At 44.2% G+C, this 27289-nt stretch overlaps 1 protein-coding gene across 11 annotated transcripts in view; it reads right to left on the bottom strand.

Moving 5' to 3' along the window:
- TACC1 (transforming acidic coiled-coil containing protein 1) overlaps positions 1-27289 on the bottom strand; it is a 100693-nt gene that overhangs the window by 23636 nt on the left and 49768 nt on the right. For 6 of the 11 annotated variants that reach the window (XM_066380374.1, XM_066380380.1, XM_066380375.1 and 3 more), the window contains 3 exons: positions 8213-9296; positions 4479-4539; positions 2779-2983 (listed from right to left, as the gene is read on the bottom strand). In XM_066380374.1, the coding sequence (XP_066236471.1) occupies positions 2779-2983; positions 4479-4539; positions 8213-9296 (1350 nt within the window). The remainder of the gene's footprint in view (positions 1-2778; positions 2984-4478; positions 4540-8212; positions 9297-27289) is intronic. The other 5 variants (XM_066380376.1, XM_066380377.1, XM_066380383.1 and 2 more) reach the window with 3 other exon arrangements.

The raw sequence follows: 27289 nt of genomic DNA, 5'->3' as shown, positions 1-27289 counted from the left end.
AGCACACAAAATTTTAACACTCCCACAATGCAGTAACGAATTACTATTTTAGTATCCTGTCAATAATGAATTATTTTTAAAACATAAATGTGACTATTACTACTCTGTTTAAAAACCTTCAATAGATAAGCCCAAATTCCAAACTGCCACTCTGTCTTCCCACTTACCCTGTGGCCTCAGAGAGCTCCTGGCCACTTTACTTACATGGCAGGCTTCTTCCCATCCCTGAGACAGATTCCTGCTCTCTGGTGTACATCTATGTCTGGACCTGTCAAGACCTCGCTCAAAGGTGACTTTCCCCAGTAAATATCTCCGACTCACCTGACAGAGATCAGTCTTCCCGTCCACCTCCCATGCCCACACCTGCAGGACCACAGCCTCTGCTTGCTCCCTGGAAATGGCTAATCAGTTATACAGGGACACGGCACCTGTTCACTATGAGGACAGCACTGTGTCTAAGAGAACCCCAGCTCTATGGAATTCTGTTGAAGGACTTCCCTCCGAGTGAGAAAGAATATAATTTAACAAATATCCACTATGCACCTGCACCCAAGGAAATTTAAAGATGAATCACTAATCTAACCTCAAGAAGTGTATCAAAGATACCCTTCTATAATTAATATACACAATAGGAACAAAGAAGAAATGCATTGGGAGCATAAAGTGTGGTGGGAGCCGAGTGACATTTTTTAAATAGGCCCAACAAGAACGGGCAGAATTTTTATAGAAAATGGTAAAGAGAGGTATTTCGAATAAAAGAAATAAGTGTAACCCTCATAAATGGGTAAAGGGGCATAAAGAGAGATGGAAAATGAGATCGTGGGAAAGAAGTCAGAGCATGAAGAGCTCTGGGAAGAGGTCTGAAACAGTGCCTGGCACACCTGACAGATGAAGACTGAGCCCGGGGCGGGGCGGCCAGAGCAATCACTTCCACACAGTGCCGCTTTCACCCGCTTCCTGCTGTGATGACAGATCACCATTTCTTAAATTTTAAGTACAAAGGCCCCAAATTAAATTATGTTGCTAAAGATCTGAGTTTTTGATAATGTTTAATGTACTCAGAAACATGGTTCTAAACATTTCACAAGTCTAGTTTAGGGCCACCAATATAACTTGGGACCAAAAAGAAGGCCACAGCTCTAGAATGTTCTAAGAGTCCAACAGCAAGAAGTTTCAGTACAGGTGAGTCTATCTAGGTTCTTAGTTGAACACTAAAAAGGGTTTATAGGGCATTGGTTAATTGCAGTCTACCACATCTGTGAGCAGGAAAATTTATAACAGTCTTAATGAAAACAATCTTTGCACCCTTTAACACTGTGGTTAAAAGACCATGGAACCAGACTGCAGAGGTCGGAATTCTATTCTAGGTCTAGCATTTACAAGGGGTCCTGGCTGACTAACCTAACTTCTGTGTCTCACTTTCCTTCTCTGAAAAATGGGGGAAAAATACCTAACAAGGAGCAGTGGGTTAATAATACATGTAAAGCACTTAGAACAGGGGTAGTCAACCTTTTTATACCTACCGCCCACTTTTGTATCTCTGTTAGTAGTAAAATTTTCTAACTGCCCACCGGTTCCACAGTACTGGTGATTTATAAAGTAGGGAAGTAACTTTACTTTATAAAATTTATAAAGCAGAGTTATAGCAAGTTAAAGCATAGAATAACAATTACTTACCAAGTACTTTATGTAGGATTTTTGCTAAGTTTGACAGAATAAATCTTTATAAAACAACTTACTACAGTTAAATCTATTTTTTTATTTATATTTTGGTTGCTCCACTACCGCCCACCATGAAAGCTGGAACGCCCACTAGTGGGCGGTAGGGACCAGGTTGACTACCACTGACTTAGAACAATGCCTGCACTCAGGAAGGAATTATACAGGAAGGAATTTAGTTTCTATTGTTTCTGTAAGTTGAACAAGGAGCAAAATAATCAAAACATGGTTACAGGCCACTATACTTTATAATATGGCCACATAAAAATAAATTATAAAAAATTTCAAGCAGTCCCACATGTTAGTGTCTCCTGGATATCCTGCCACTCTTATCCATATGTCCCTGGAATTGGATAAAACACCCTTTTGTATCTCTTTTCTTGGTAAAGAAGCGAAGTATAGATCGGCATCCTAAGTCCAACCTTCAGGTGACCCATTCTCTAATCTCTCTAAGGCAGGGGTCCCCAAACTATGACCCGTGGGCCGCATGCAGCCCCCTGACCATTTATCCGGCCACCACCGCACTTCCGGAAGGGGCACCTCTTTCACTGGTAGTCAGTGAGAGGAGCATCCGCATCCTGTGCTCCTGGAGTACTGTATGTGGTGGTGCCGCAAAGCGAGGCGTCGCTCACGTACAGTACTACTTCCGGTGACGTGGGATGTACCCGTCGCGGCTCCCGAAGCACGTCATATCACTTGTTACGGCTAGCAGTAACAAATATGGAACTGGACATTGACCATCTCATTAGCCAAAAGCAGGCCCATAGTTCCCATTGAAATACTGGTCAGTTTGTTGATTTAAATTTACTTGTTCTTTATTTTAAATATTGTATTTGTTCCCGTTTTGTTTTTTTACTTTAAAATAAGATATGTGCAGTGTGCATAGGGATTTGTTCATAGTTTTTTTTAATAGTCTGGCCCTCCAATGGTCTGAGGGACAGTGAACTGGCCCCCTGTGTAAAATGTTCGGGGACCCCTGCTCTAAGGCTTCTGCAGCGTTAGGCTTTCTGGCATTTCTATGCTTATGTACATTAGAAAAATGAAGATATGCTTCCATACCTGCTTCTGAGGATGAGAACGCATGATTTATGGTAGACACAGGAACATTGGCACACTCAAAGTACTCCAGGCCTTCCTCTGGCTCACCTTTCACCTCGGCCCCGGCTGACTTCTGCCCAGAAGTGCATGCCAGTTTCTCCTCATCAGTAGCATGGCCATCCCTGTTAGAAATGTCTGAAATCTGGGAGATCACTGCTCCTTCATCCTGGGAAACATAACAGAGAAGATGACACCGTTAAGGAGGACACGGTGGGGAAAGGGACATCTCAGAGCAGCCACGGTTCCATAAAGGTATTTGATAAGAGTTAACCACTGATCTGAGTACAAATCAAGCAAGAAGCTAGAGTCTCTCAATCACAAAATGCTATATTTTCGAGAGGCTAGTTTTTGTAATTCAAATCAGAGGTTTGCTAAGTTAATCTTTTCTAGCCTAAATTTCTAAAACAATTTTTGAAAATTTATTTATTGATTTCAAGAGAGAGAGAAACATCAATTTGTTGTTTCCTTTATTTATGCATTCACTGGTTAATTCTTGCATAGGCCCTGACTGGGGATTGAGCCCACAGCCTTAGCATATCAGGACAATGCTCTAACCAACTCATCTACTGGGCCAGGGCTTAGCCTACATTCATAAGCAAAAAACTTAAGTGGTTCAAGACAGAGGTTTTTAAATATTTTGCTTATATACCTGCTAAATTGAAAAAGAAAATCTATGTACCCCATTATATAAAAACTTTTCAGCCTGACCAGGTGGTGGCGCAGTGGGTAAAGCGTCGGACTGGGATGCAGAAGACCCAGATTCGAGACCCCGAGGTCGCCAGCTTGAGCGTGGGCTCATCTGGTTTGAGCAAAAGCTCACCAGCTTGAGCCCAAAGCCCCTGGCTCAAGCAAGGGGTTACTCAGTCTGCTGAAGGCCCGCGGTCAAGGCACATATGAGAAAGCAATCAATGAACAAATAAGGTGTTGCAAAGCGCAACGAAAAACTAATGACTGATGCTTCTCATCTCTCCGTTCCTGTCTGTCTGTCCCTGTCTATCTCTCTCTCTGTCTCTGTAAAAAATAAAAAAACAAAATAAAAAAACAACAACTTTTCAGCATTAAGTTTAAATAACTGCAAAGAATATATTATCTGATATAAATCGTGACCTTGCTTAAATCAATGTAGCTATTCTAACGATTTGATATCCCACCATCTATTTAAAAGCAGATATGAATGACCTCTTTAAAAGTCAGAAATTTACACCATTCCTCTTTCTCTCTGAATCTGTACTTCCATCTACTTCCACCAACTCAGGCTCTCCCACTATGTTGAAAATTATGAGCTGGAAAACCATCTGACTTTCGTAAAACATGATGCAGTCACTGGAATCACCTCCTGAAAACCTACATCAGCATCCATCTACATCTCCCTTCATTTGGTGCCCCAGAGATATCACACCCAGGGTAATGCACCTTAGTAAGATTGAGAATGGGTGAGAGGGAACTTCAAAAAAATGGGAAGATGGTAACTGGGAAAGGGTTCCCTTGTCCTGAGGGGCCTTTTCAGATCAGTTTAGGAAGCTGGTTTTCTTAAAGCTAAGTACTCCCATACCCAGTGGGAAATTTTTATTAACCACCATACCCCCACCTGGGGTGGAGATGCAGCTGCCAGTTTGGGGACTAGTGAGTCTAAGAAACGTTCTGGTGATACACAGACTTACCTGCGAACACCCATCCAAAGCAAGAGACTGCGTTTCATACTTCTTCACCTTACAGCCACTCCTGGAAGGAAAAAATATAATAATAACCAGGCTGATTTGGAACCTCACAGACAACTTTCAAGCTATGAGATGGAGCAGAGAGAGCAGACAGAAGCCAAGGCATACAGCACCACACAGGTCATCCATCTACATATCAGAGACGGGAACACCCTTTGTATTTCTGAATCATATCTCACGAGAAGGGCAAGCAAAGAACCAGAGTTCAGTTCATTCTCTGAAGAGACCTCCCCGTGGGCTTCTGTGGGACGTTAAACACCAGCACTCTGACCCCTACGGTTTTTAATTACACACCACCAAAGCCGTTTGGGGAACGGCCTTAGACCTAGAGACACTGGGCTCATCTGATCCTCACCCACCTGGGCTTGGACATTCACTAGAAAATTACCACACGGGGCCAGATTCTTTAAAAATTCTTTATTGTACTAAAAGCCATTATTAGTCTGGTAAGCTCCAGACCACCTGTGAGCTAACAGAGTAGAACTGTGGTCAACAGAAAGTATAAAAAGGCAAATATCTGTGTAAACTTTTACCATTCCTATTAAGTAGGTAAAATGGAAAGGAATGTCTTGGCTGAAACTAGGGAAAATTCAAACCACCTGTTATTTCTAAACTATCATATAATTTGTGATCTGAAGACTAGTTTAAATTCTTCTGTTTGAATGAACTTCAAACGTCCAGTAATGTGACTGTGACAAAAGAAATAATAATAATTTGCAACTTTTTCTCCTTGTGTGGGCAAACAAAAGAAAACAAAGGCAAGCATATGTTACCAAAATGTGCAGAACCACTAATTGGTTTGTGATTTTCATTCCTATGCTTGAGTGCCACCCCCTCCACCAAACTCAAGTTGGTTCACAAAAATCCCATAGTCTCCATTTCATCCCCTGCTCCAACCCAGCAGCCTTAGCCTATCAAAAAAGCCAATCATTTCCAACATGAAATAGCAGAGCAGTCCCTGGAAGCGCTGCTGGGGTGATCCCAGGGCCAAGCCGGCATTCAGTATCCAAGCGCCACGAGAGGCGTGCCAAGGCAGGGGCGCAAGCTCTCGCTCCTGAGGCGGCAAGGCCGAGCCCCGCCCCTTTAGGTTCAGACCATTGCAAGGCTAAGCTGACTCGGGAACTGGCAAATGAAATGCAAAACGTAATCCACAGGTCAAACTCAGAAACAGAAGCCAACATGCTATGGAGAGACGGTCTGGGGAGGATGGGGAGGAACTGCCAACAGTCCCATATGGAAGTGATGGCAGGAGTACTTACAACAGAAAACAGAGAAATTTCACTTGTTCAGTAGTCCTGATGCACCAACAAAATCAGAGACAGGAAAGAGACAGACAGATGGAGAAAAAAAGCATGTAAAGCCTGGAATATTTTAACTCTAGTCTGGAAGAGGTAAAGGCTGCAAAGTTCTTTCTATGAAGTGAGCCACAAATTTAAAATGGCATATTCATGAATGTTATCACTGATGAGTGAATGATTATCAGGAACCTCAACTCTAACAAATAAGAGTGGTAGAAACATTCAGAAATGTCACATATGCAAAGTTACAGGTGAAAAAGTAAACAACATCTCACTGCTGAGCATGTTTACTCTTAAATGTCTAGTCACCCAGCTTAAGGCAATGCATGAATAGAGTTGAAAATGTATCTGCTTATATCTACTGTAGGTCTATCACTAAGACACCTAAAATGACTTATCTTACTCGGTCCACAAAAATCCCAATCATAGTATGTCGTCTCCATTTGATAGAAGAATCTGAGATGCCAACTAAACGTGTCTTTTAAAAAGTCACACAAGTAACCCGCTAATAGATCTGCCTGTCCACTAGATGCTATCCCACATAACTCTCTTCAGTCTTTCCTACCAATGAAAGGATGTGCTAAACAAAATCCCAGCGTTACAGACAGGTTGAGCACTCTTCTCAGAGACTAGAGTTTTGATTGCATAAGAGTTTAGAAAACTCTTATATTAGATCAAAAAGTCCATTCACCAAAGACGGAGTATGAAGAAAATGCTATCAGGTGAAGTAGGTAGCATTTTCTACCTGGTAGTCCTACCAGGTAGGACTCAAAAGAGCGTGCTTCTTGCCACTGAAAATAAGATGTAGGCTAAATGTCCCTCCTGTTGGCCCAGATTTAATCTTATCTAACAGGAATGCACTAACTACATGCCTTCAACATATAACTGAAAGGAAGGCTCCCAAATGACTTATCAACCTGGCTAGGCAGAAGTTCTCCACATTTAGGATACCCCATATCAGAAAGCACCAAGGCCTTGACCTGGCCAACATATACCCCAGCCACTGTCTAGACAACAGTAACTAATCTTAGCCACAGAAAAGCACTTGGAGGACACCTGATCAGTCATACTATTCAGCAACCATTTAACTGCTTAATATAATCAAAAAACAGATCAACAACTACTAATAACACTTTATTCCCCTAGACCAGTGGTTCTCAACCTGTGGGTCGCGACCCCAGCGGGGGTCTAACGACCAAAACACTGACCCCGCCGGGGTCGCGACCCACAGGTTGAGAACCGCTGCCCTAGACATTTTGAAGTTGCTGAAGAACTGATTCCTACAAGCTTTGATACTTTCTGCTCTTTAAACCATTTCCTTTTAGTATAACTCACCATGCCATCCAATATTTTTTTAAAGTCACAGTAATAATAAAAATTATTTCTCTACTGATCTATGGTGACAACTAAAAATATTTCTTTTTCAGTCTTCCTTTTCATATTTTATCCTCTATGTCACTGGTCTTCCTTTATAGCTAATTTTTAGCAAAAGGTTACAGGTTTACAAGGGGGACCTGTGAACCTTGATTATTATCACTCAAGTGTTGGGATAAGGTAACCCTGCAACAAATTTAAACTGAAACTTGACATGAACTATGGGCTGAGGTGATCACTCTGAGAACTCCAAGGACCTTGCAAAAGTGGCCCCAGATTCCCCAGGGTGGGGGGTGGGGGAGATGGTGTGACAACACACAGCAAAAGACTAATTTAGTCAGATTTATGTCACCATTGAAAATATTCTTGAATCTTATTGGAAATTCACCTCCTTGGTAATGGAACCGGAAGCTAACTATAAAGACATAAGAATTCTCACCAACTTTTAGTGGTTTGCTTCCAACAAAAATCACAGCTTTCTGCTTTAAGTGAAGAACTTCTACAGGACACTTTTGGACCATTTTCTACAAGTTCTTGATACAAGACAGATAATCTGTAGATTTGGGATTTTTGTTTTAACCACAGAGAATCTGAGGATGGTGGCCAGCACAACACTTGAATTTTATATATGAAGTGACTCCTGACAGCCCAGATAGAATTTCTGAAAACCATCAAATCTCTACCTGCCTACTTCATGCCATTATTTTAAACAGGAAGAAAGTACTCAAGGTGGGAGGTGATGGGTGGGTGGGGTAGTGGAGAGAGTTCAGTGGAATAAGCTGAGCATTCAGAAACTAGGTAGACATCTAAAAAAGAAACCTCTGATATTTAAGATTCTACCCAACAGTTTGGTTCAAAATAGTGAAGACTGCAATATAAAGTTGTAAGCTTTGTGTCTGCCCAACTGCGCCTCAAAGATAACTTCAGTTCACAAAAGCCCGAGCAGCTGGCTGCAAACTTTGAGAGTGTACACGGAACACAATACCCACACCCGTCGTCACTCACGTTATTAAACGCGACTTTGCCTTCTTGGGTGATTCTAAGATTTCATTAACATGATTACCAGCAGGAGAATGGAAGTCACTGTTTGTTAAAGCTGTAGTTGGTTTAGAGGGATCCAGGGATTCATCAAAGTGGTAGGAGCCCTTAGAGGGGAGGAGAGGGGAGTTCTGGCCCCCAAAGGGACTGCAGCTGGGGTCATCCCACTGACAGGGATCCAGCTTAGAAGGTGTCTGGGAGAGAGGAGCGTCGCCCGCGGCTGGGTCCAGAGGCGGTTCTGCACCTTTGGCGCTGACTGCCTTACTGACGCCATCTTTCTGTACCCTGGGAGTCGGTTTGTTACCCAGTTTCCTGCCAAGTTTTCTTGGAAGGCCTTTCCTGGACTCTACATTTTCCACATCTTCTGTGAACTCGAACTCGAGCTTGAGAGGGGAGCTCCTCGACTCATCCAGCAGCTCCACGCCCGAGTCATTGGTGTCACTGCTGGGAGTGCTGCTGGATGTTTCCGTAACGTCTGGGGGACACTTCTGGCTCCTGGCATCTCCTGACAGGAGATGTACGTTCCCATCCATTCCATCAGGATAGGACGCCTGGGGCAGGGGCATGACCTCCATAGAAGCTTCTGTTTCGGAGAACTCGCCAACTGTCTTCTTCCTCAGAGAGACGGGTTTGGGCTTTCTTAGCTTGCTTCTGCTGGGCACTGGCTCAGAACAGGAGCTGCCACTCTTCAGGTCAGCTTCTGTGGAGGCGTCCAGGGTAACCCCCATGGTGCCGTCGGTCATCGCCTTGTCCTGGGTAGCTTCTGGCGGGCTGGAGGGCAGAGCCTCACCTGAGATGGCAGTTACGTAGCCATATGCTGCTACTGTTTCAAGAGCTGCCGAGACACTCGGGGAATTCTTGGTTTCTATTGAAAACGGCCTCACTACTGAAATTCTGCTAGTTTCGTGTTCAGGTTCTTCTTTGAAATCCTTGACTGAGTGAGAATCAATAGTCGGCTGTGGGACTTCATTTCCCGAGGGTCTAGAGCAAGTCTCGGATGAACGTCTTTCAACCACTTCTGCTATTAGCTGTTCATCCGCTTCTTGTGAGTCTAAAACAAAACACAAAAGCCATCTATTAAAGAATTATCTTTTTGGCGTTGGTAAATATCTCCTACTTGATGAACGCACAAGACAAGTAGCAGGCTCTTCCCTCGCTTTCTGAAGCATCTCTAAGTTTCAGCAAGTACAGCAGTTGCAGCCTCAAAAGCAAGAGCTGGTACAACCCTCAACAAATGAATCTTCCCATTCCAAGTTGTGAATGTATATTATCCAAGTGATTCAAATAATAACCACACCAAACATATGTACTAAGGAAACGGCTAATGGATCACAGATATACTGCAAAGCATATTCACATGATGTTAAAGTTCCATTGTTAAAGTTAAATGACTGGGCTGGAAGGCGCTACAGGTACAGGGATCGAGCTGGCTCTGACGGTTCCCAGGCAGCGCCCGGCAGTGTCAGGGGCTGAATTTCATACAGCAAGCAGATTTCAATTTTTGGATGTTAAAACCAAGTACTCCCTCTTCCCCAGAATGGAATTTAAATAATCAAACTGTTTCAAAATTAAATGGCAAATGCACCATAGCCAGCTGAGAATAACTTCCCTATAGACTTAAAAACTAAAAGAACTAAATTAAAAAAAAACAAACTAATTTGAAGAAGCAGATATAGGAATGGCTTTAAAAACAAATAGCCCTTATTTTACTAAGACACAAGTCATAAAACAATAGCTATTTTTTTTTTAAATTTTAGAAATATTTTTAATTTTTAAAAGTAAAAATACATAACACTTTTTTTTTTTTTTTCATTTTTCCAAAGCTGGAAACAGGGAGGCAGTCAGACAGACTCCTACATGCGCCTGACCTGGATCCACCCGGCATGCCCACCAGGGGGCGATGCTCTACCCATCTAGGGTGTTGCTCTGTTGCGACCAGAGCCATCCTAGCGCCTGAGGCAGAGGCCACAGAGCCATCCCCAGCACCCTGGCCATCTTTGCTCCAATGGAGCCTTGGCTGTGGGAGGGGAAGAGAGAGACAGAGAGGAAGGAGAGGAGGAGGGGTGGAGAAGCAGATGGGCGCTTCTCCTGTGTGCCCTGGCCAGAAATCGAACCTGGGACTCCCGCATGCCAGGCTGACGCTCTACCACTGAGCCAACCGGCCAAGGCCTGCTATTTTTCTTTAGAAGCACTCTCTAAACTGGGCCAAAAAGTCTCTCAAATCACTTCTAAAAAATGAAGATACTTTTCAATTGGGGTCTTATTAGGAGAATTGCTTCGATTAGGAAGGTATAATGAGGTTATTCCTTTTTAAAATTTATGTATTTGATTTTAGACAGGGGAAGGAAGAGAGAGAGAGAAAGTGGTAGAAACATCGATTGGTTGTTCCACTTATATATGCATTTATTAGCTGACTCTTGTACATGCCCTGACCGGGAATCAAACCCATAACCTTACCATATCGAGATGATGCTCTAACCAAATGAGCTACTTGGCCAAGGCAAGGGTATTTCTTCAAAGCAAAAACTAAGACAGTGTTTTCCTGACTTAGATACTGAAACAACAGAGTAGCAGCAAACACGAAATAAGCTGGTTATTATCATAGTATCTCATGATTTTAAAGGAAACTCAGAGATGACCCACTAATCCTACTTTCTATTCCTAGTCCTAACCCAGGATCAAAACCTTGAGCCTCACTAGAAGAGTTTAGGAAATACTCACACCTTTCTATCCTTCTACATGACGCCCTTCTGGCTGGAACTGGGCAGGGGCTTCCACCTATAGCTCTGGGGAATAAAGGGTTATACCTACTGTATCAGAAAGCACGCCACCTACCATGGTGGCGTGGGGAAGGAAACAAGCAGCCCCTATCTGAAGTCAGCCCCCCACCCGGAGCAGAGAGGAAGGAGCTCCACCGAGAAAAGAGCCCGCCCAGGCACTTCCTTGAGCTCAGGCCAGGTGCCAGGGAAGCAGACTTGCCCGGCCCTCCATCTGGCGGCGGGCGCAGACCCGGCCTGGGTCTGTACCTTGTCTCCTGCAGAAGGTACTAACGGGCTGGGAGGGAGCAATGGGAGAGGACTGCTCACTGACCTGAACCTGCTCCGGGCGTTGTGAGAATGCAGAACAAGAAAACAAACTAACCACATAACTCAGAAAGGTATGTCTGAATAAGATCTTTTTCATTTATACTCTAGATCAGCAAGTGTCCCAGTACCAACTGAGCCCACACACCTGAGTGCTGCCCTAAAGCAGAACCTGAACCCCAAGCATCACACCCAAGTCACTTTTTTGTGTGTGTGTGTATTTTTCTGAAGCTGGAAACGGGGAGGCAGTCAGACAGACTCCCGCATGCACCCGACCGGGATCCACCCGGCATGCCCACCAGGGGGCAATGCTCTGCCCATCTGGGGCATTGCTGTGTCGTGACCAGAGCCACTCTAGCGCCTGGGGCAGAGGCCACAGAGCCATCCTCAGCGCCTGGGCCATCTTTTGCTCCAATGGAGCCTCGGCTGTGGGAGGGGAAGAGAGAGGAAGGAGAGGGAGAGGGGTGGAGAAGCAGATGGGCGCCTCTCCTGTGTGCCCTGGCCGGGAATAGAACCCGGGACTCCTGCACGCCAGGCCAACGCTCTACCACTGAGCCAACAGGCCAGGGCCGCAAGTCACTTTCAGTAAGAAGGAAAACACCCACCCTCGTCGGCTCCAGTTCCCAATCTCCCATTGGTCAAGAGTTCCAGCCACAACTGTCAGTGCCTGTTTTTAATCTGAAAATACTGTTGCGTACTCTATTCATCCTTCTGTTTTCACAAAAACCCTGTATTCCTTAAAAACTTTCTTCCAGGGACTGAACAGCTGTCTCCCTGGAATGAATCTGACGAGTCTGACAAGCACGGCGCTGCCTGGTGGCTCGGTGAGCACAGGAAGAGATTAGATCAGCAGATGAATTCACAGCACACACATAGGAAATCCAGAAACAGACCAACACTTCCACTTCCGCCACGTTTGCTGCTGCTGACGAGACTCTTCCTCTCCCTGACCAGCCTCCCATAAATCTGAAAGGCCGTGCGCATGGCCCATGTATGCTCTAACACAGCAGATGCCTTCCAGCTTCCTCAGGATACGGACTAGTCTCCTGTGAAAGAGTTTCCCACCCCTTTATAATATTGTGAAAAGAAAAGGCATGGATGCCAAAAATGTAAAGGTTGAGGCAACGCCCGACATTCTGGTTTGCACTCCAGTATAATGAAAATGTACTGGCTAAAATACAAGTTCTGAGGAACTTTGAAAGCCTTAAAAGAGGGAGGGGAAATACCAGTATCACAAAATATATTTGAAATTTAGAAATGTATTCAGTTAACAGACTGAGAACCCACTGCCTAGCTGCTTTCACATGTACAAGCTCACTTTAGGAGATAAGACGACAACCACCTGGAAAACAATGGACTGCGTTACTTCCGATTTGGCCTAACTGTCCAGGATGCTTGACTTCTTCCCCTCAGATGTTAACTTTCTGGTGAAGCACTGTCTGCAAGCTCCTTCTGGATCTATCGCTTCCTGTCCTTCAGCTACAGATGGTCCCTCTCATGGGTTTCTAAATACCTGATATGCAAAGCGAGAAAGCTGCCAGAACTTAAACAGGTTTCCGGTGCGGTGCAGACACGCATCCTGGCCTCCTCCTAATCTCAACATCCACAAATAGTATAGATCTCTCATCCAAGTCTAAGATACAAGGTCTAACTTTAGGCAAAAACCTTAAAACAAAAATCTCAGAACCAATACATGATAACGAATCTCTTTTACACTAACGCGAGGTGGGGTCCAGAAGGCTCTGAAACGCTGTGGGAAATTCTGCGGGACTTCTGTCTGTGGGGGGACATCCACAGCTTCCCACTGAGGAGCCACTTCCCCATTTAGGGTCCTCAAAAGAGCTCCTCATTCCTGGAGTTATAACTTCAACCCTCACCCCAATCACTACACTGGGGTTTAAAAACTCTTAAACTACTGAGGGGGAAAGAACTCAACATCAAAGACTAAAACTTGTCACCTCTGAGAACATTCAAAAGGAATGTGTTACAAGTGCTGTTTTAAGCAATTTTAAGTGTGGACTAAATCCTTGAGAGGGAACCCTTACTAAAACACAAATTCAAATAGGTTTGTTTCAATAAAGTTCAGTCACCTTACTTAATGCATGTTGACAGTGAGACTGAAATAAAGGGTGGACTAAAGGAACACAAAACATCCAGTGACAGCTGGAGGAGAACATGGTCTTGTCAGGGCGCGGGTTGGCAGGAAGGTACTTGGGCAGACTACCCTGGGAACAGAATCAAACCCCAGGAACAAACTGTAGAAAACAATTTCCTTCTCGGGAAGGTGCTTCAGGTTTGTAGTGCAGGGTGAAGCCATGAGGTCTGGGGACAGCCAAAATGTGCCTACGTCCGCAGACTGTTCTCCCTAATAACGACTGGATACTCCAAGTACGTTGATTTGAAGGGGAAGCCAAATGGCCAGGCCGCCCAGTGACCTTGGCCTTGGCTAGCCCCACTCACAGGTGAGGTATTGTGAAGTCCTGGCAGACAGGCTCATACACCAGATGTTCAGGAAACACTGGAGCCACCATCACTAGACACCAGATAAGCTGCCTCCCCCAAAATCTCGTATAAAGTGAAAAAAGAATGTGAAGGAAGAAAAAGGAGGAAGTCGAGCACTGACTACTGTGTCAAGCATGGTGACTGAGCATTTTACGAACAAAAACTCATGCAACAAAAGAAGAATTAAAGAGAACACACAGAGAGAACTTCTGTCATAAGGACTTGACAAACTGGAGTGAGCAACCAGACCATAAATCCTCCCCATTTCCCATGTAAAACAATACTGTCCCTCATGCTGCCATTGAACTGCAGTTCATGAATTCTATATAATGGGTACACAAGCAATTTTTAAATGGCCAAAACATATTTGAAAAATACGTTTACTTTAAATTCACATACAATTAATAAACAGGATACCATTTTTAACCCATCATATTTGTAAAAAAATACTCAGTAACTAGGCAAGGAAGCCAGTAGGCATTCTCATACATTTCATGGGAAAGTATATTATGGTAATCCTTTCAGAAGTATTTAACAGTACCTACCAAAATCCAAAATGAACTGATTTTTTAACTTATCAATTCCACTGCTAGGAATGTATTTTAATTATGCACACAAAGAGGGCCAGCCAAAAGCACATATGTACAAGGATGAGGATGTTCACCTGAGTGTGGGTTCCTACACTTTTTTGCGCTATTATAAAGTATCACAGGGGACTGACAGATAATTTAAGGAGTAACATCACACTGGAATACTATGTGGGTCTTAACAATGAAGCTGACCAATATATGCTATTATGGGAGGATCTCAAAGACATGTTACAGGGAAAAGGCAGAGAAAAGGACAGTGTGTAAAGTATGCCTCCTTCTTCAATTTAAATGTATAAAATATATAAAACTGATATTCAGAGGCTCAGAATCCTTGTTAGTAAGCAAAAAAGTCTCTTCTTACTCAAAACCTAATCCCGTTCTACCCACTTCTCTAGTCTCCATTTCCAACCCCAACGCGCTCTGCCCCTACTTCCCCCGAGTCCCCAAGGCCACTGGTTAGGCAACGTCTTAGGTATGACACCAAAAACACAAGGGACAAGGGTCAAAATTGATAATACGAACTTCATCAAAAATAAAAACATTTTTATACTTCAAATGATACCCTCAAACAAGTGAAAAGACAACTCACAGAGTAGAAAACACTGACACTCATATATCTAATAAAGGACTTGCATCTAGAATACATAAAGTACTCTTACAACTCAATATAAAAAGATAAATAACCCAATTAAAAAAAGTTGGCAAAGAATCTGAATAAACATTTTTATAAACAGCCAACAAGACATGAAAAGGTGCTCAACATCGTCAGCCATTAGGGAAATTCCAAATCAAATCAAAACCACAAGATAGCACTCCACACCAACTAAGATGGCTACAATCATACAGATAACAACATGTGTTATCAAAAACGTGAAGAAACTGAAACCCTCACACACTGTTGGTAGGAACGTAAAAGGGTACAGTAACTTTGTAAAAATTTGAGTTTCCTCAAAACGTTAGAAATAGTTATCTTATGACCCAGCAATTCCACTACTAGGATATACCCAGGAGAAATGAAAACATACATCCACACAAAAAGCTGAACACAAATATTCACAGCAGTATTGTTCATAATGGCCCCAAAGTGGAAAGAACCCAAATGTTCAACTGATGGGTGGGTAAACAAAATGTGGAATAGCCATACTGTGGAGTATTAATCAACAATAAAAAGGAATGAAATACCAATACATGTTACAATATGAATGAACCTTGAAAATTTTATGGTAAGTGAACAGAGCCAGTCACAAAAGACTACGTGTTTATACGAAATGCCCAGAACAAGCAAATCTATTGAGACACAAGGTAGATTATCAGTTGCCTAGTACTGGAGGGTAGAATGGGAGAGGAACGGTGGCAGTGGAGGGGTGACTGCTCATGGGTAAGGGTTTCTTTGAGGGGCTATAAAATGTTCTGAACATTAGATTGAGGCAACAGATGCACAATTCTGTTCCTATACTAAAAACCATTGACCTGTACATCTTAAATGGGTGAATTGCATTGTATGTGAGTTACATCTCCATGAAAGCAATTTAAAATAAAAAAAGAACATGGAGGCTCAGGGCATAAAAGAGCAGGAGCAGCATCCTGAAATATCTAATAAAATGTTCTACCACACCGTAGACTTACTTTTCAGGAAATGCTTTAAATAGTCTCTTATGTGTGTCACTTGTAGGGACACATACTTGAGAGAGGTGAGAAATCTCACCATCACGTCAGTTTTGGATTTTAAATTTCTCTTGAGGAAGCCTAGAATGTGCTAGATAAAGTCTATTTACAGAAGGAGGTGCAAAAAATGACATCACTCCTCTCTCCTACAACAGGTACAGCCAAATATACGAACCATCCTAGAGACATGACAATTGTGAGGCTCAAATGGCTTTTGTGTTGTTGTTTGGGGAAGTAGGGTTTTTTTACTCTAATTTTTAACACTTGACTTTTTCCAGGACCTCCCTCACACAATCCCCTATTAAACTACCTATTTGCTGCTAAAATGTCAGGAGAAGCAAATCCGGGGAAACAGAAGGTAGCTAGCTCCCTCCAGACTCTGAGGCTTCACACTCGGTCTCCTTTTTACCCCAAAGCAAAACCAAGCGCCCAAAACACAATTGATGCTCAACCAGTGTCCACTACCCAGCAAATGTCCATCTCATGTGAATATCTTTTTTTATACAGAAAAAGAACCTGTAAGTAGTGATAAAGTCATGCAGCTCTACACAACAGCTGTAAAGAATATTTGTTCTTCATTTGACCCCCTCCCTTTGAAGACCCCTCCTACAGATACTTGGCCCGCCCTCCCATCCCCTAGTCTCCCAGGTTTGAATAAAGGGCTTCAGGAGGGAAACAAGTGTGATTCTGGCACGGTGCCACTCCTAGCTGCAAGCGTTCTGACCTGAGGAGACTGTTAATAGAGTCTTTACTAGGGTTGAACATTACCTTTTAGGCAGATTTTAGGGCTTTTCGATTTCATGCCTCTGAGTTCCTGGTCCCATTGATTCCCCCAAAGTTGAAATATATTTTATACAGGCCAGTTGGCTCAGCAGTAGAGCACTGGCCTGGCATGTCAATGCCTGGGTTCGATTCCCAGTCAGGGCACACAGCAGAAGCAACCATCTGCTTCTCCACCCCTCCCTCTCTCCCTTCTCTCTATCTCTCTCTTCTTCTGCCGCAGCCATAGGTCGGCTGGAGCAAGTTGGCCCCAGGTGCTAAGGACGGCTCCATGGCCTTGCCTCAGGCGCTAAAATAGATTGGTTGCTGAGCAACAGCCCCAGATAGGCAGAGCATCACTCATAAAGGCCTTGCAATGTGGATTCTAGTCAGGGCGCATGTGGGAGTCTCTCTCTCTGCCTCCCTGCTTCTCACCTAAGGAAAAAAAAAGAAATATATATATAATATATATATGTACATTCTAAATAGATGAGTCAAGGGCATCAGCCTTAAAATGGAGTTGAAGTGAACACTATATTTATTGTCCAGTGACAGGACAACTAAACAAAAAGGCCTTTTCCAGAGGCTGGGCAGAACCTAAGGGTGTGGGCTGCAGAGCTCACGTTCACCTGACAACCACTGGGGCCCCGGGTCAGGGTTCCAAGTGGATGAGTCAAAGCAGGAAACGGCAGAACATTCTCTTGAGTATGCCAGAATTTTAAGATGTTACTACTTAAAGCAGAAAAACAACATCAACACACATACACACCCTTGACTCAACCTAGGTAATGAACTAACTGTCCAACCCTTCTCCTCCCCACCTTCCAAAACAAAATCAAACAAAAACATTACTCAGGAACTAAGGAGTGGGGCTGGGGGGAGGGATAATTACTTTTTGTAAGAGACAGGGCGCCAAGTGCCACGTTGTTCTCCCAAGATAAGAGATAACCTTCTAACTCCAGACAGACTCACTCTAAAATACAAAACTCCACAGGTAAAAAAGAATCATCTGGAAAGCCACTTGATGGACTGAAAAGGCATGTACTAAGGATGAAGAAAGTACTTCAAATTTGCAAACCAACACCTTATGTTATTTTATTGACAAAGAGACCCAAACCCTATCCTCTGAGGGCCAAGATTACAATAAGGTAAGAGGGCGGGGCCCACTATTCATGAAGAATCTGCCTATCAGGAAGCCAAAGCCTTCCCAGAGAAGCCCACGTAACAATCAATGCCTTCTCACTCATGAGATGCCCCTGAGTTCTACAACTGTCTTGTTTTTGTTTTTTTTTGTATTTTTCCGAAGTTGGAAACGGGGAGGCAGTCAGACAGACTCCCGCATGCGCCCGACCGGGATCCACCCGGCACGCCCACCAGGGGGCGATGCTCTGCCCATCCGGGGCGTTGCTCTGTCACGACCAGAGGCACTCGAGCGCCCGGGGCAGAGGCCAAGGAGCCATCCCCAGCGCCCAGGCCATCTCTTGTTCCAATGGAGCCTCGGCTGCAGGAGGGGAAGAGAGAGACAGAGAGGAAGGAGAAGGGGAGGGGTGGAGAAGTAGATGGGCACTTCTCCTGTGTGCCCTGGCCAGGAATTGAACCCGGGACTCCTGCACGCCAGGCCGACGCTCTACCACTGAGCCAACTGGCCAGGGCTACAACTGTCTGGTTTTGAGGTTACATTTCAGAGTGGAAACCCCCTACCGCAGTCAGAACTCACAGAGCGCCCTCTCTACAGCACTTCTCCATCCGCAAGCTCTGCAGCAGGAAGAGCAAGGGGAGAGAGAGCATGTGCTACCAGATGGGGCTCCTGTGCAGAGACCTGAAATTGTGTAACTTCTCTCTGTTGCTGCCAAACATAATGTGCATCTCTTCAGAAGCAATTACTGGCGAATTCAAAATACCAACTGCCTCTCTCACAAAGTAGCAGCCGCCTACGCGGAGCTGGGAGGCTGATGCAGGATAAAGAAAGGCTGCAGCCTGCAGGGAACAGCAGCAGCAGCCAGTACGTCGGGCACAGGAGACACCTCCCACAAGTGCACAGGGACCCTGGCTGAAGGCCACGTCATGTTCCCGCTGCTTCTGCTCCTGCACTCTAAGGACAGGGGCAGCAGGAAAGGGGGGGGCGGTTAAGAGGCCCCAAAGAAAGAAATAACGAAAAAACTATGCAGTCTTTGATATAATTTTTTTTAAGTAGAAAGGGGCCTTGAGGTAGCCAGCCTCCAAGATGGCCCCCAGTGAGTCCCACCTCCTGGCATTCACACCTTGGACGGACCTGGTAACCAAAAGGATACTGCGGAAATAACAGAGAGCTACTTCTGAGGCTAAGTCACAACAGGCATTGCAACTTCCATCTTGCTCTTGGATTCCTCACTCGGGGGGCCGCTGGCCACCAGACTGGAAGAACACCAGGCAATCCCAGAGAGAGAGAGGTCCACCCACACGGTGAAGAAGCGAGGCCTTCCCCGACAGCCAGCACTAGGCCCGAGCAAGCTACCTGAGGAGAGGGTGCTCTAGCCCCAGCCAACCCTTCAAACGACTGCAGCCCCCGCCAACACGTGACTCTGCTCTCCCCAGGAACCTAAGCCAGACCACCCAGACAGCTGCTCCCAAATTCCAGAACTGCAAAGCTATGTGAGATAATGAATGTTTCCTTTTTTAAGCTGCTAATAAGTTTTGGACTAACCTGTTATGCAACAAGAGAATGAATTCAGGCCTCTTAGAAATACCCCTTCCTTCCCCCAAATAGGTGCAGAGTCCCAGGAAGCTGCGCGCGCGCACACACACACACACACACACACACACACACGTTCATGCACCTGCCTCTCCTCACCCACAGATGACTCCCAGAAGAGGGAAGCAAAACTATTACTCAGTGCGCCCATTTCCTTTTTCTTTCTCATTGATGAGCTGAAGCTAAGCATTAAGGAAGCAAATTTTTTTAATCCAACTGCACTGCTTACACAGTGAAGCTTTATTTTTTTTGTTTCTATCTAAATCGTGCTGTAAACTTCCAAATGTCTCACGTCCAAAATTCCTAAAATACATTTTATACTTCATATATTACATATGCCAAGTTAACACATGTGGAAGATGTATCCGCTGCTGAATTTTTTATTTTAACTATTATCACTTAGAAGGCTATCTAAGAGGACGCTCCCCCCCCACCCCCCACCCCCACCCCCACCCCCCCCACTGTCCTGGCAACACAAAGACTATAAGACGCTTACTTCCTGTGGTAAGTCTTCAGTCAGTGAAGAGATTCACACATTCCCTGGGGAGAGAAGCTGTATAATACGTTCCACCAGCTCTCTAGATCTCTGATCTTAGAAGCTGAATTTAAGACCCCACTCAACTACCAGCAATAAAGCCTCTGACCTCAATTTCCCAATCAGTGGGATGGATATACATCTGTGCTATCATACAGCATCATTGTTATAAAAATAAAATTAGATGCTATATAAAAAGAAACAACCCCTACTTGCTTCCAATACATACAGTAAACATAGCTGAGACAGACAGTGGTCTGCTAAGAGGGAGTGGTATGGTAGGAAAGGTGGAGATCAATTAAGTGTTGCTATATTACCAGCAATGACACAGGAAAGAGGGTACCTGACAGTATCTGTATCGGCCAAAGAGAACTGTCAAACTACATTTTTTGTGAATTAATGCAATACCCCATTTGGTTACTAGTCCCTTGGGTTTGGCCATCACCCTTCTTAGCCCTGAGGATCCAATCACGTCTGTGTGAACTCAAAATTAGGTTCATGTACACACAAAGGTGAGGGTGAGATCTTGGAACTTACAAGGAGCAATACCTTTCTAGGCCCAACTTTAACAACTTTGGGATAATTCAGCAATCCTCAGTTACCAAATCCCCACTGAGATGGCTGTTCTGGGTGAATAAACCACGATCTTCCCATCACTAATCTGAGTTTAGGTGGCTATGACACACGGTCACTTCCAAGGTTCCCTGAACAATAAATAGTACTGGTCACTTGAAAGACACTATGACTGCTCTTTAACTGAAATGTTTAAATGGCCTTAGACCACATCCACTTTTTAAGTGGAGTATCAAATGCTAGCAGTACCATTTAGAAGGGTTGTCCCACTACCACCAGAAATACACAGAAATGCCTCCATCAGCAGAAACTATTAAAGTAAACAAATTGCTTTATTTGATGCTCAAGTAAGCTTAAAATTGGGGAGTACAAGTCTGAAATAAGTTTAATCATTACATTTCTTAGAAAGTTCTGGAATTTACTATTCATCTTAAAAACAAAATACTGCTTTGACAGTTACTAAAATCTTTACTTTTGCCAAGTAGACTTTTGCCCTTGCCCAAGTTTTTGAATTTTAGAGAAAGGAGAGAGACAGAAGGAGGGGGAGCAGGAAGCATCAACTCATAGTTGCTTCCCATATGTGCCTTGACCGGGTAAGTCCAGGGTTTTGAACCAGCAACCTCAGCATTCCAGGTTGATGCTTCATCCACTGTGCCACCACAGGTCGGGCAGCCCAAATTTTTATTTAAAACCTATGATTCTGCACTCTCCAAGGTCTCTTCTGGAAACACTACATCTTTCCCCAAGACATTCTCTTTAGGGGCAGCGCCATACAGAAGCAGAGGTGCTCCGTGCGCGGCTCATTTCCCAGGGAGAAATAGACAACAAAGAAACATGGCTCTGATCCCACTTACTAACTAGTGATAATCTTGGAGTTGAGAGCTAAAAACATTATATGAAGAAAAATAAAATAAAATTGCATCACACTGCTGAGGTTATTATTCAAGCCTTAAACATCTTAAAAGATATAAAACAATATTAACATAAAAATATAAGCTGTGAAAAAGTCAATCATATACAAAAAGAAAAAGAAAATGAAAAGCATTAACCTGGGGTGTTGTAGAAGGAGCCACATGGGTTGAACTGTTGACCTAGGTAATGTTAGAAGTCCTTAATTAGTCTCATCATTTCTAAAAAAATTCTAATAAAGCAATCCCTGTGGTAGGGGCAGGGAGAGGATGTTAAACTAAATCCCTAGGGGAACCATTCTTGTAGATGCAGCTGGAATACTTCGTTGCATGCCTAATAAAAAAACGTTTGCATAGCACTGGGTTATATATTTAACCCAAAGCGCTAAAATAAAAAATCTAAGGCTTAGATTTAACAAGAGCTCTTTCTACATCTTTTCTAATTTCTTTTTGTGTACATCCTCAGATCTTTCAGTCAGTTGAGAATCAATTACCTGACCACCGGGGTCCATACTAATGGCACGCAGCACTCACAGTTCATTGGTTAATCAGATACACCCTTGCTAAATTTTTTAAATTATCATCCCAAACTACTTAAACCTTGTATTTTTTTTTTTTTTTACCAAAACTGCCATGTGGCTTTAAGTTGGCAAACTTTTCCGTTAGGTTCTCTGGCCATTCGCTCTCTGACCCAAGTATCTGACCTTGTTGATACAGTGTGAAAGCAGCCACAGACAACACCCAGGTGAACAAGTGTAGCTGCATTCCAACACAACTTCCTTTATGGGCACTGAAATTTGAATTTCATATAATTTTTACACATCACAAAAATGTTTTTTTCCAAATACACTTTTTAAATGTAGGAACTGTCCTTAGCCCTTGGGAGAACAACAACAGACAAGAGCAGGTGCAGGCCAGATTTGGTCTCGGGGCCGTATTTGCTGATTCCAGATCTAGACTCCCAAAATTATGTCAACAAAGAACCTGCATTCCCCACAGGGCCTCTGCAGCAGTCCAGATGTGCGGACTGACCCTGCTCATCTCTCTTCCGTCCTGGAGGACTACAGCACATCTCTGAAAGCTATAGGCGTCAAACGAACACATCAAACAGGGTAGGTTTATTGAGCTGTTTCAAGGACAAAACAGAGTTTCAACATGGATTAAGATTCTCTTTCTCAAAGAAGAGTAACAGTCTAAATCAGGGGTCCCCAAACTTTTTACACAGGGGGCCAGTTCACTGTCCCTCAGACAGTTGGAGGGCCACCACATACAGTGCTCCTCTCACTGACCACCAATGAAAGAGGTGCCCCTTCCGGAAGTGCGGCTGGCCGAATAAATGGCCTCAGGGGGCCGCATGCAGCCCGCAGGCTGTAGTTTGGGGATGCCTGGTAAATAAAGGTGGGTGTGTAGTGGGGGAGGGCTCAAGTAGCAGGGGCAGTCAGTGCAGCCTTTACAGTCTAAACACTGGACAAAACCAGTCCATAAGCACCGCCCCCTCCGGAAAAAAGAGGAACTTCAGATTGTAGCTCTTTCAAAGGTCCTTTCCTAGGCACTGTCTCCTCCTCACTGATACACTTCCCAGCCAAGTGTAGGAAGAGCAGCAACTTAAACACCCTTTGTGGGGGAAGGCAGACAGATAGCAAACACAGAACGACCAGTGCAAACATTACAGTCATCACCCTGGTATTTTCAAGAAATTTCTTTGGCTAGAGTTTTATTTCACCAGTTAGTCTGAAACTGGCTTTTATTTGTGGCTTAAAAAAACAACAACAACAACTAAAAACCCACAGCCTCATCCACTGTTAATGTCTAGAATGGCATACAACTCTACAACTCTGTCTTAAGAAGAGTTACTATAGAGTTCAGATAATGTAGGTCCCTAAAAAACTTCCGGTAAAGAGAAAATTAACTTCAAAATATACTGCTCACAAAAATTAGGGGATATTTCAGAATGAATATGAAGCTATAAAATATCCCCTAATTTTTCTAAGCAGTATAGGTGCAGATGTTTCCCTGAGTTCAAATAATTAAATGGAGGCTGGGGTGGGGCCATGGGTACGGTATATGATAAACAGCCTACACATTTGAGGGCCCTTATATACCAGGAAGCCAGCATCTTTCACACGTTAGCACCAGCTCCTAACTGGGTAATTCATAACTCATCCCTCCAAAAGATACAGGCTTATATAATCTACACCTGGTGTTCTGCCATGTCCTAGACCACAGAAATATGAAAGGCTAACTTTATCACAGAGAAAGAACCGTTCAGGCCCAGAGATTAGACTTCAATTTGAAATGACTCGCCACAGTGGATAGAGCATCAGCCTGGTGTGCAGACGTCCCAGGTTCGGTCAAGGTACACATAAGAAGTGACCATCTGCTTCTCTCCCCCTCCATCTCTTCTCTCTCTCTTCCCCTTTCGCAGCCAGTGCCTTGATCAGTTTGAGTGTCTTCCCCAGGCACTGAGGATAGCTCGGCTGATTCGAGCATCAGCCCTAGATGGGGGTTGCTGGGTGGATCCTATTGAGGACGCGTGCGGAGTCTCTCTATCTCCCCTCCTCTCACTTAAAAGAAAAGAAAGAAAGAAAGAAATGACTCTCCAGGAATTTGCCCACTGATACCATCCCTAGTCAGAGCTATGCTTCGGTGTACTTTTTCACTGACTGTGTATGTGCGACAAAGCCATCAACAGGACTCTGGCCTAACTCTAGATATTGGATAGAAAGAGCCGTAGGAGGCAGGATATTACCAGGCCAAAAAGCAATCGTCCTATTATATAAAGACCCTAAATTGAGAGACTTCATAATATACATGTAGTGGTTGTTCTCCAGACTCGACTCCCCGGCCAACCCTCCACAACAGACATGATCTGCAGTCATTAACTACTCCACAGCACTTTCCCAGTCCATGCATGCAACTTTTAGAGGGTGAGAGTGTAATGACCAAAACTTGTAATAATGAGTCAGTGTCATACGATGGACCAAACAATTGGGTCTCTATGGCTCTGGGAGCCAGGTCTGGGCCATCCAGGCCACTAACCAGGCCCCCTGTTCAATTCAATTAGCAAAGAATTTGTCAGAATGAATCAGACTACCAGCTGATAGAATGGCAAGGAAGGGGAAGGGGCCGCCCAAGCTCAGGCCCATTCAAACAGGCTTTCAAATACCAACTTAACAAGTCTTGTGAGCTTTATTTAAATTTGATGAGAAGGCTAAAAAATAGTTCTTTCAGGCATTCAAATCTCCCTTCTGTCTGTCAGTCTTGAGAGAAGAAAAGGAAAGCTACCAAAGAACAAGTGGCATCTTCAGGCACTGAGAATGCCACAAATACAAAGCAAAGCGCACACACACGTTTTCCAACCCACAAACTTGCCTGTTCCCATGCGGTCTCTGCCTAAAACAATGGTGAAAGCAGCCAGGGCGAGTGGAGGGTATTCTCAATTCTCAGCAGTTCACAGCATGGAGGTCACAATTTAAAGCAAAAGCAAACCACAAAAAGCTGGTATTTCACTGATTATCCAGCCCTGCCATGATCTCTACCACAGAGAACCTAACTTCCCTAGGCAACCTGTGAGGCAGTTATCAAACAATAAAATACAACAGCTGTTGGGAGACAGAAAGTCATAATCAGACCAAAAATTAGGTAACTAGCTAACTGAACGCTGGCTCTATATGCCACTGTAGGGTAACAGTAGCAGACACTAGAATAGAGAAAGATAGTAAAAAAGGACCTGGTCCTAGAGTCCCTTCCCCAGACAGCAGTCAGCTAACCTTTTTAAAAGGAAATCAAAGCACAATCCTGTGCTCAAAGCCCTCTGCTGTGAGTTGAACTGGGAACCCTCAAAAAGATGTGCTGAAGCAAGAGTATCTTTGCAGATGCAACCAAGATAACAGGAGGTCATACTGGACTAGGATGGTCCCTAACCCAATGACTTGTGTCCTCGTAAGAACGCCATGTGAAGACACAGGAAAGTAGGAAGCAAGTGGCCAGGCAATGAAGAAGGCAGATGCTGAAGCTGTGCTGCCACAAGCCAAGGAATACCAAAAACTGCCAGCAACCACATCTGGAGGGTGCCTGGTCCTGCTGACCACTTGATTTCGGACTTCTAGCCTTCAGAACTGTGAGAGAATCCATTTCTGTTGTTTTAAGCCACCACGTTTATGGTACTTTCTCAAGCAGCCCCAGGAAGCTAAATAACACCTTCTCCCATGGCTTCCTATCTCGATCAGAAAGAAAATGTAGCATCACTACGGTATGATCCAGACTGCTCCTTACCTGGCTGACCTCAGTCACTCCTGCTCCCTGCCTCGTCTCTCCACTCCAGCAACACTGGCGCCTTCACTGGTTGGTCCACAAACATGCTGCCACACTGCCACCCTCCCAACACGGGGCTCTGCCCGTCACGGGCTGGTCCTGTCTCAGACCTCTGCAGATGCTATGCCCTCTGCTGGAAGGGTTCTCGCCCCAGGAATCTGCCAGGCTGTTCCCTCAATCCTCAGGGCTCTGCTCAAGTCTCCTTATCATTGAGCCTCCCCGTAATGACCCTTCAGCATCTCCTACCCGACCCCATACCACCTACTCCTCCTTCCCCTGCTTCACTTCTCTCCATAATACTTAAGAAGGTGACGTGTAGATTTCTCTTAACCTTTAAAGCAGGGGTCCCCAAACTACGGCCCTGTGGGTTGCATGTGGCCCCCTGAGGCCATTTATCCGGCCCCCGCCGCACTTCCGGAAGGGGCACCTCTTTCACTGGTGGTCAGTAAGAGGAGCACATTGACCATCTCATTAGCCAAAAGCAGGCCCATAGTTCCCACTGAAATACTGGTCAGTTTGTTGATTTAAATTTACTTGTTCTTTATTTTAAATATTTTATTTGTTCCCGTCTTGTTTTTTACTTTAAAATAAGATATGTGCAGTGTGCATAGGGATTTGTTCATAGTTGTTTTTTTTTATAGTCTGGCCCTCCAACAGTCTGAGTGACAGTGAACTGGCCCCCTGTGTAAAAAGTTTGGGGACCCCTGCTTTAAAGGGTGCGTCGCCCTCTTGTAATGTTAGACGGGCGGAAGCAGGACTTTTCCCTACTGAATCACAGCACACTCTATTGAACAGACAAATGAATTCCATCAGAATAGGTGAAATTTTACTCAAAACTGGCTGCGCGACAAAAAAGATTTCTACTAATTAAGTGGAACAGCAGATGCTGCTGTAGATGAAGGGCAGGCTCAAGGTTGGGCTCTGAGGGGCCAGGAGACACTCTCTGCACCAGGTTTTCTTAGGAAGACTGAGGGGTTCACCTCCACTGCTGTGTGAAAGAGCAGTTTTAAAACAGCCTCTTAAGATTCCTTCTCATCTAAAAAAACGTCAACTCTTACCTTGAAATTTTCTCCAGCCACACCCTCGCAGAAAGCTTAGCTGGAGAAATCTGTGAAGCCAAATCTAAACATACTTCCACCACTGCATTCCTACACATAGTTTTGTTTTTTAGGGGATCAGAGGAAGGGCCCAGCAGGAAGGTTTGATAATGATAATTTCATGCTGCAAATGTACAAACCGTTTGGGGAAGAAAGCCTCTGACTACCACAATCCTTAAAAACAAACAAACAAACAAAACCATTTCAAATAAACCAGGAGCTTTAAAACAGCTCTTTCTCAATAAGGAGATCATCCAAACCTAAATGGCCCTAAATTTACACTTTTC

This window comes from Saccopteryx leptura, chromosome 4, assembly GCF_036850995.1.
Source record: "Saccopteryx leptura isolate mSacLep1 chromosome 4, mSacLep1_pri_phased_curated, whole genome shotgun sequence".
Taxonomy (NCBI): domain Eukaryota; kingdom Metazoa; phylum Chordata; class Mammalia; order Chiroptera; family Emballonuridae; genus Saccopteryx; species Saccopteryx leptura.
This window is presented reverse-complemented; position numbering and strand designations above follow the sequence as displayed.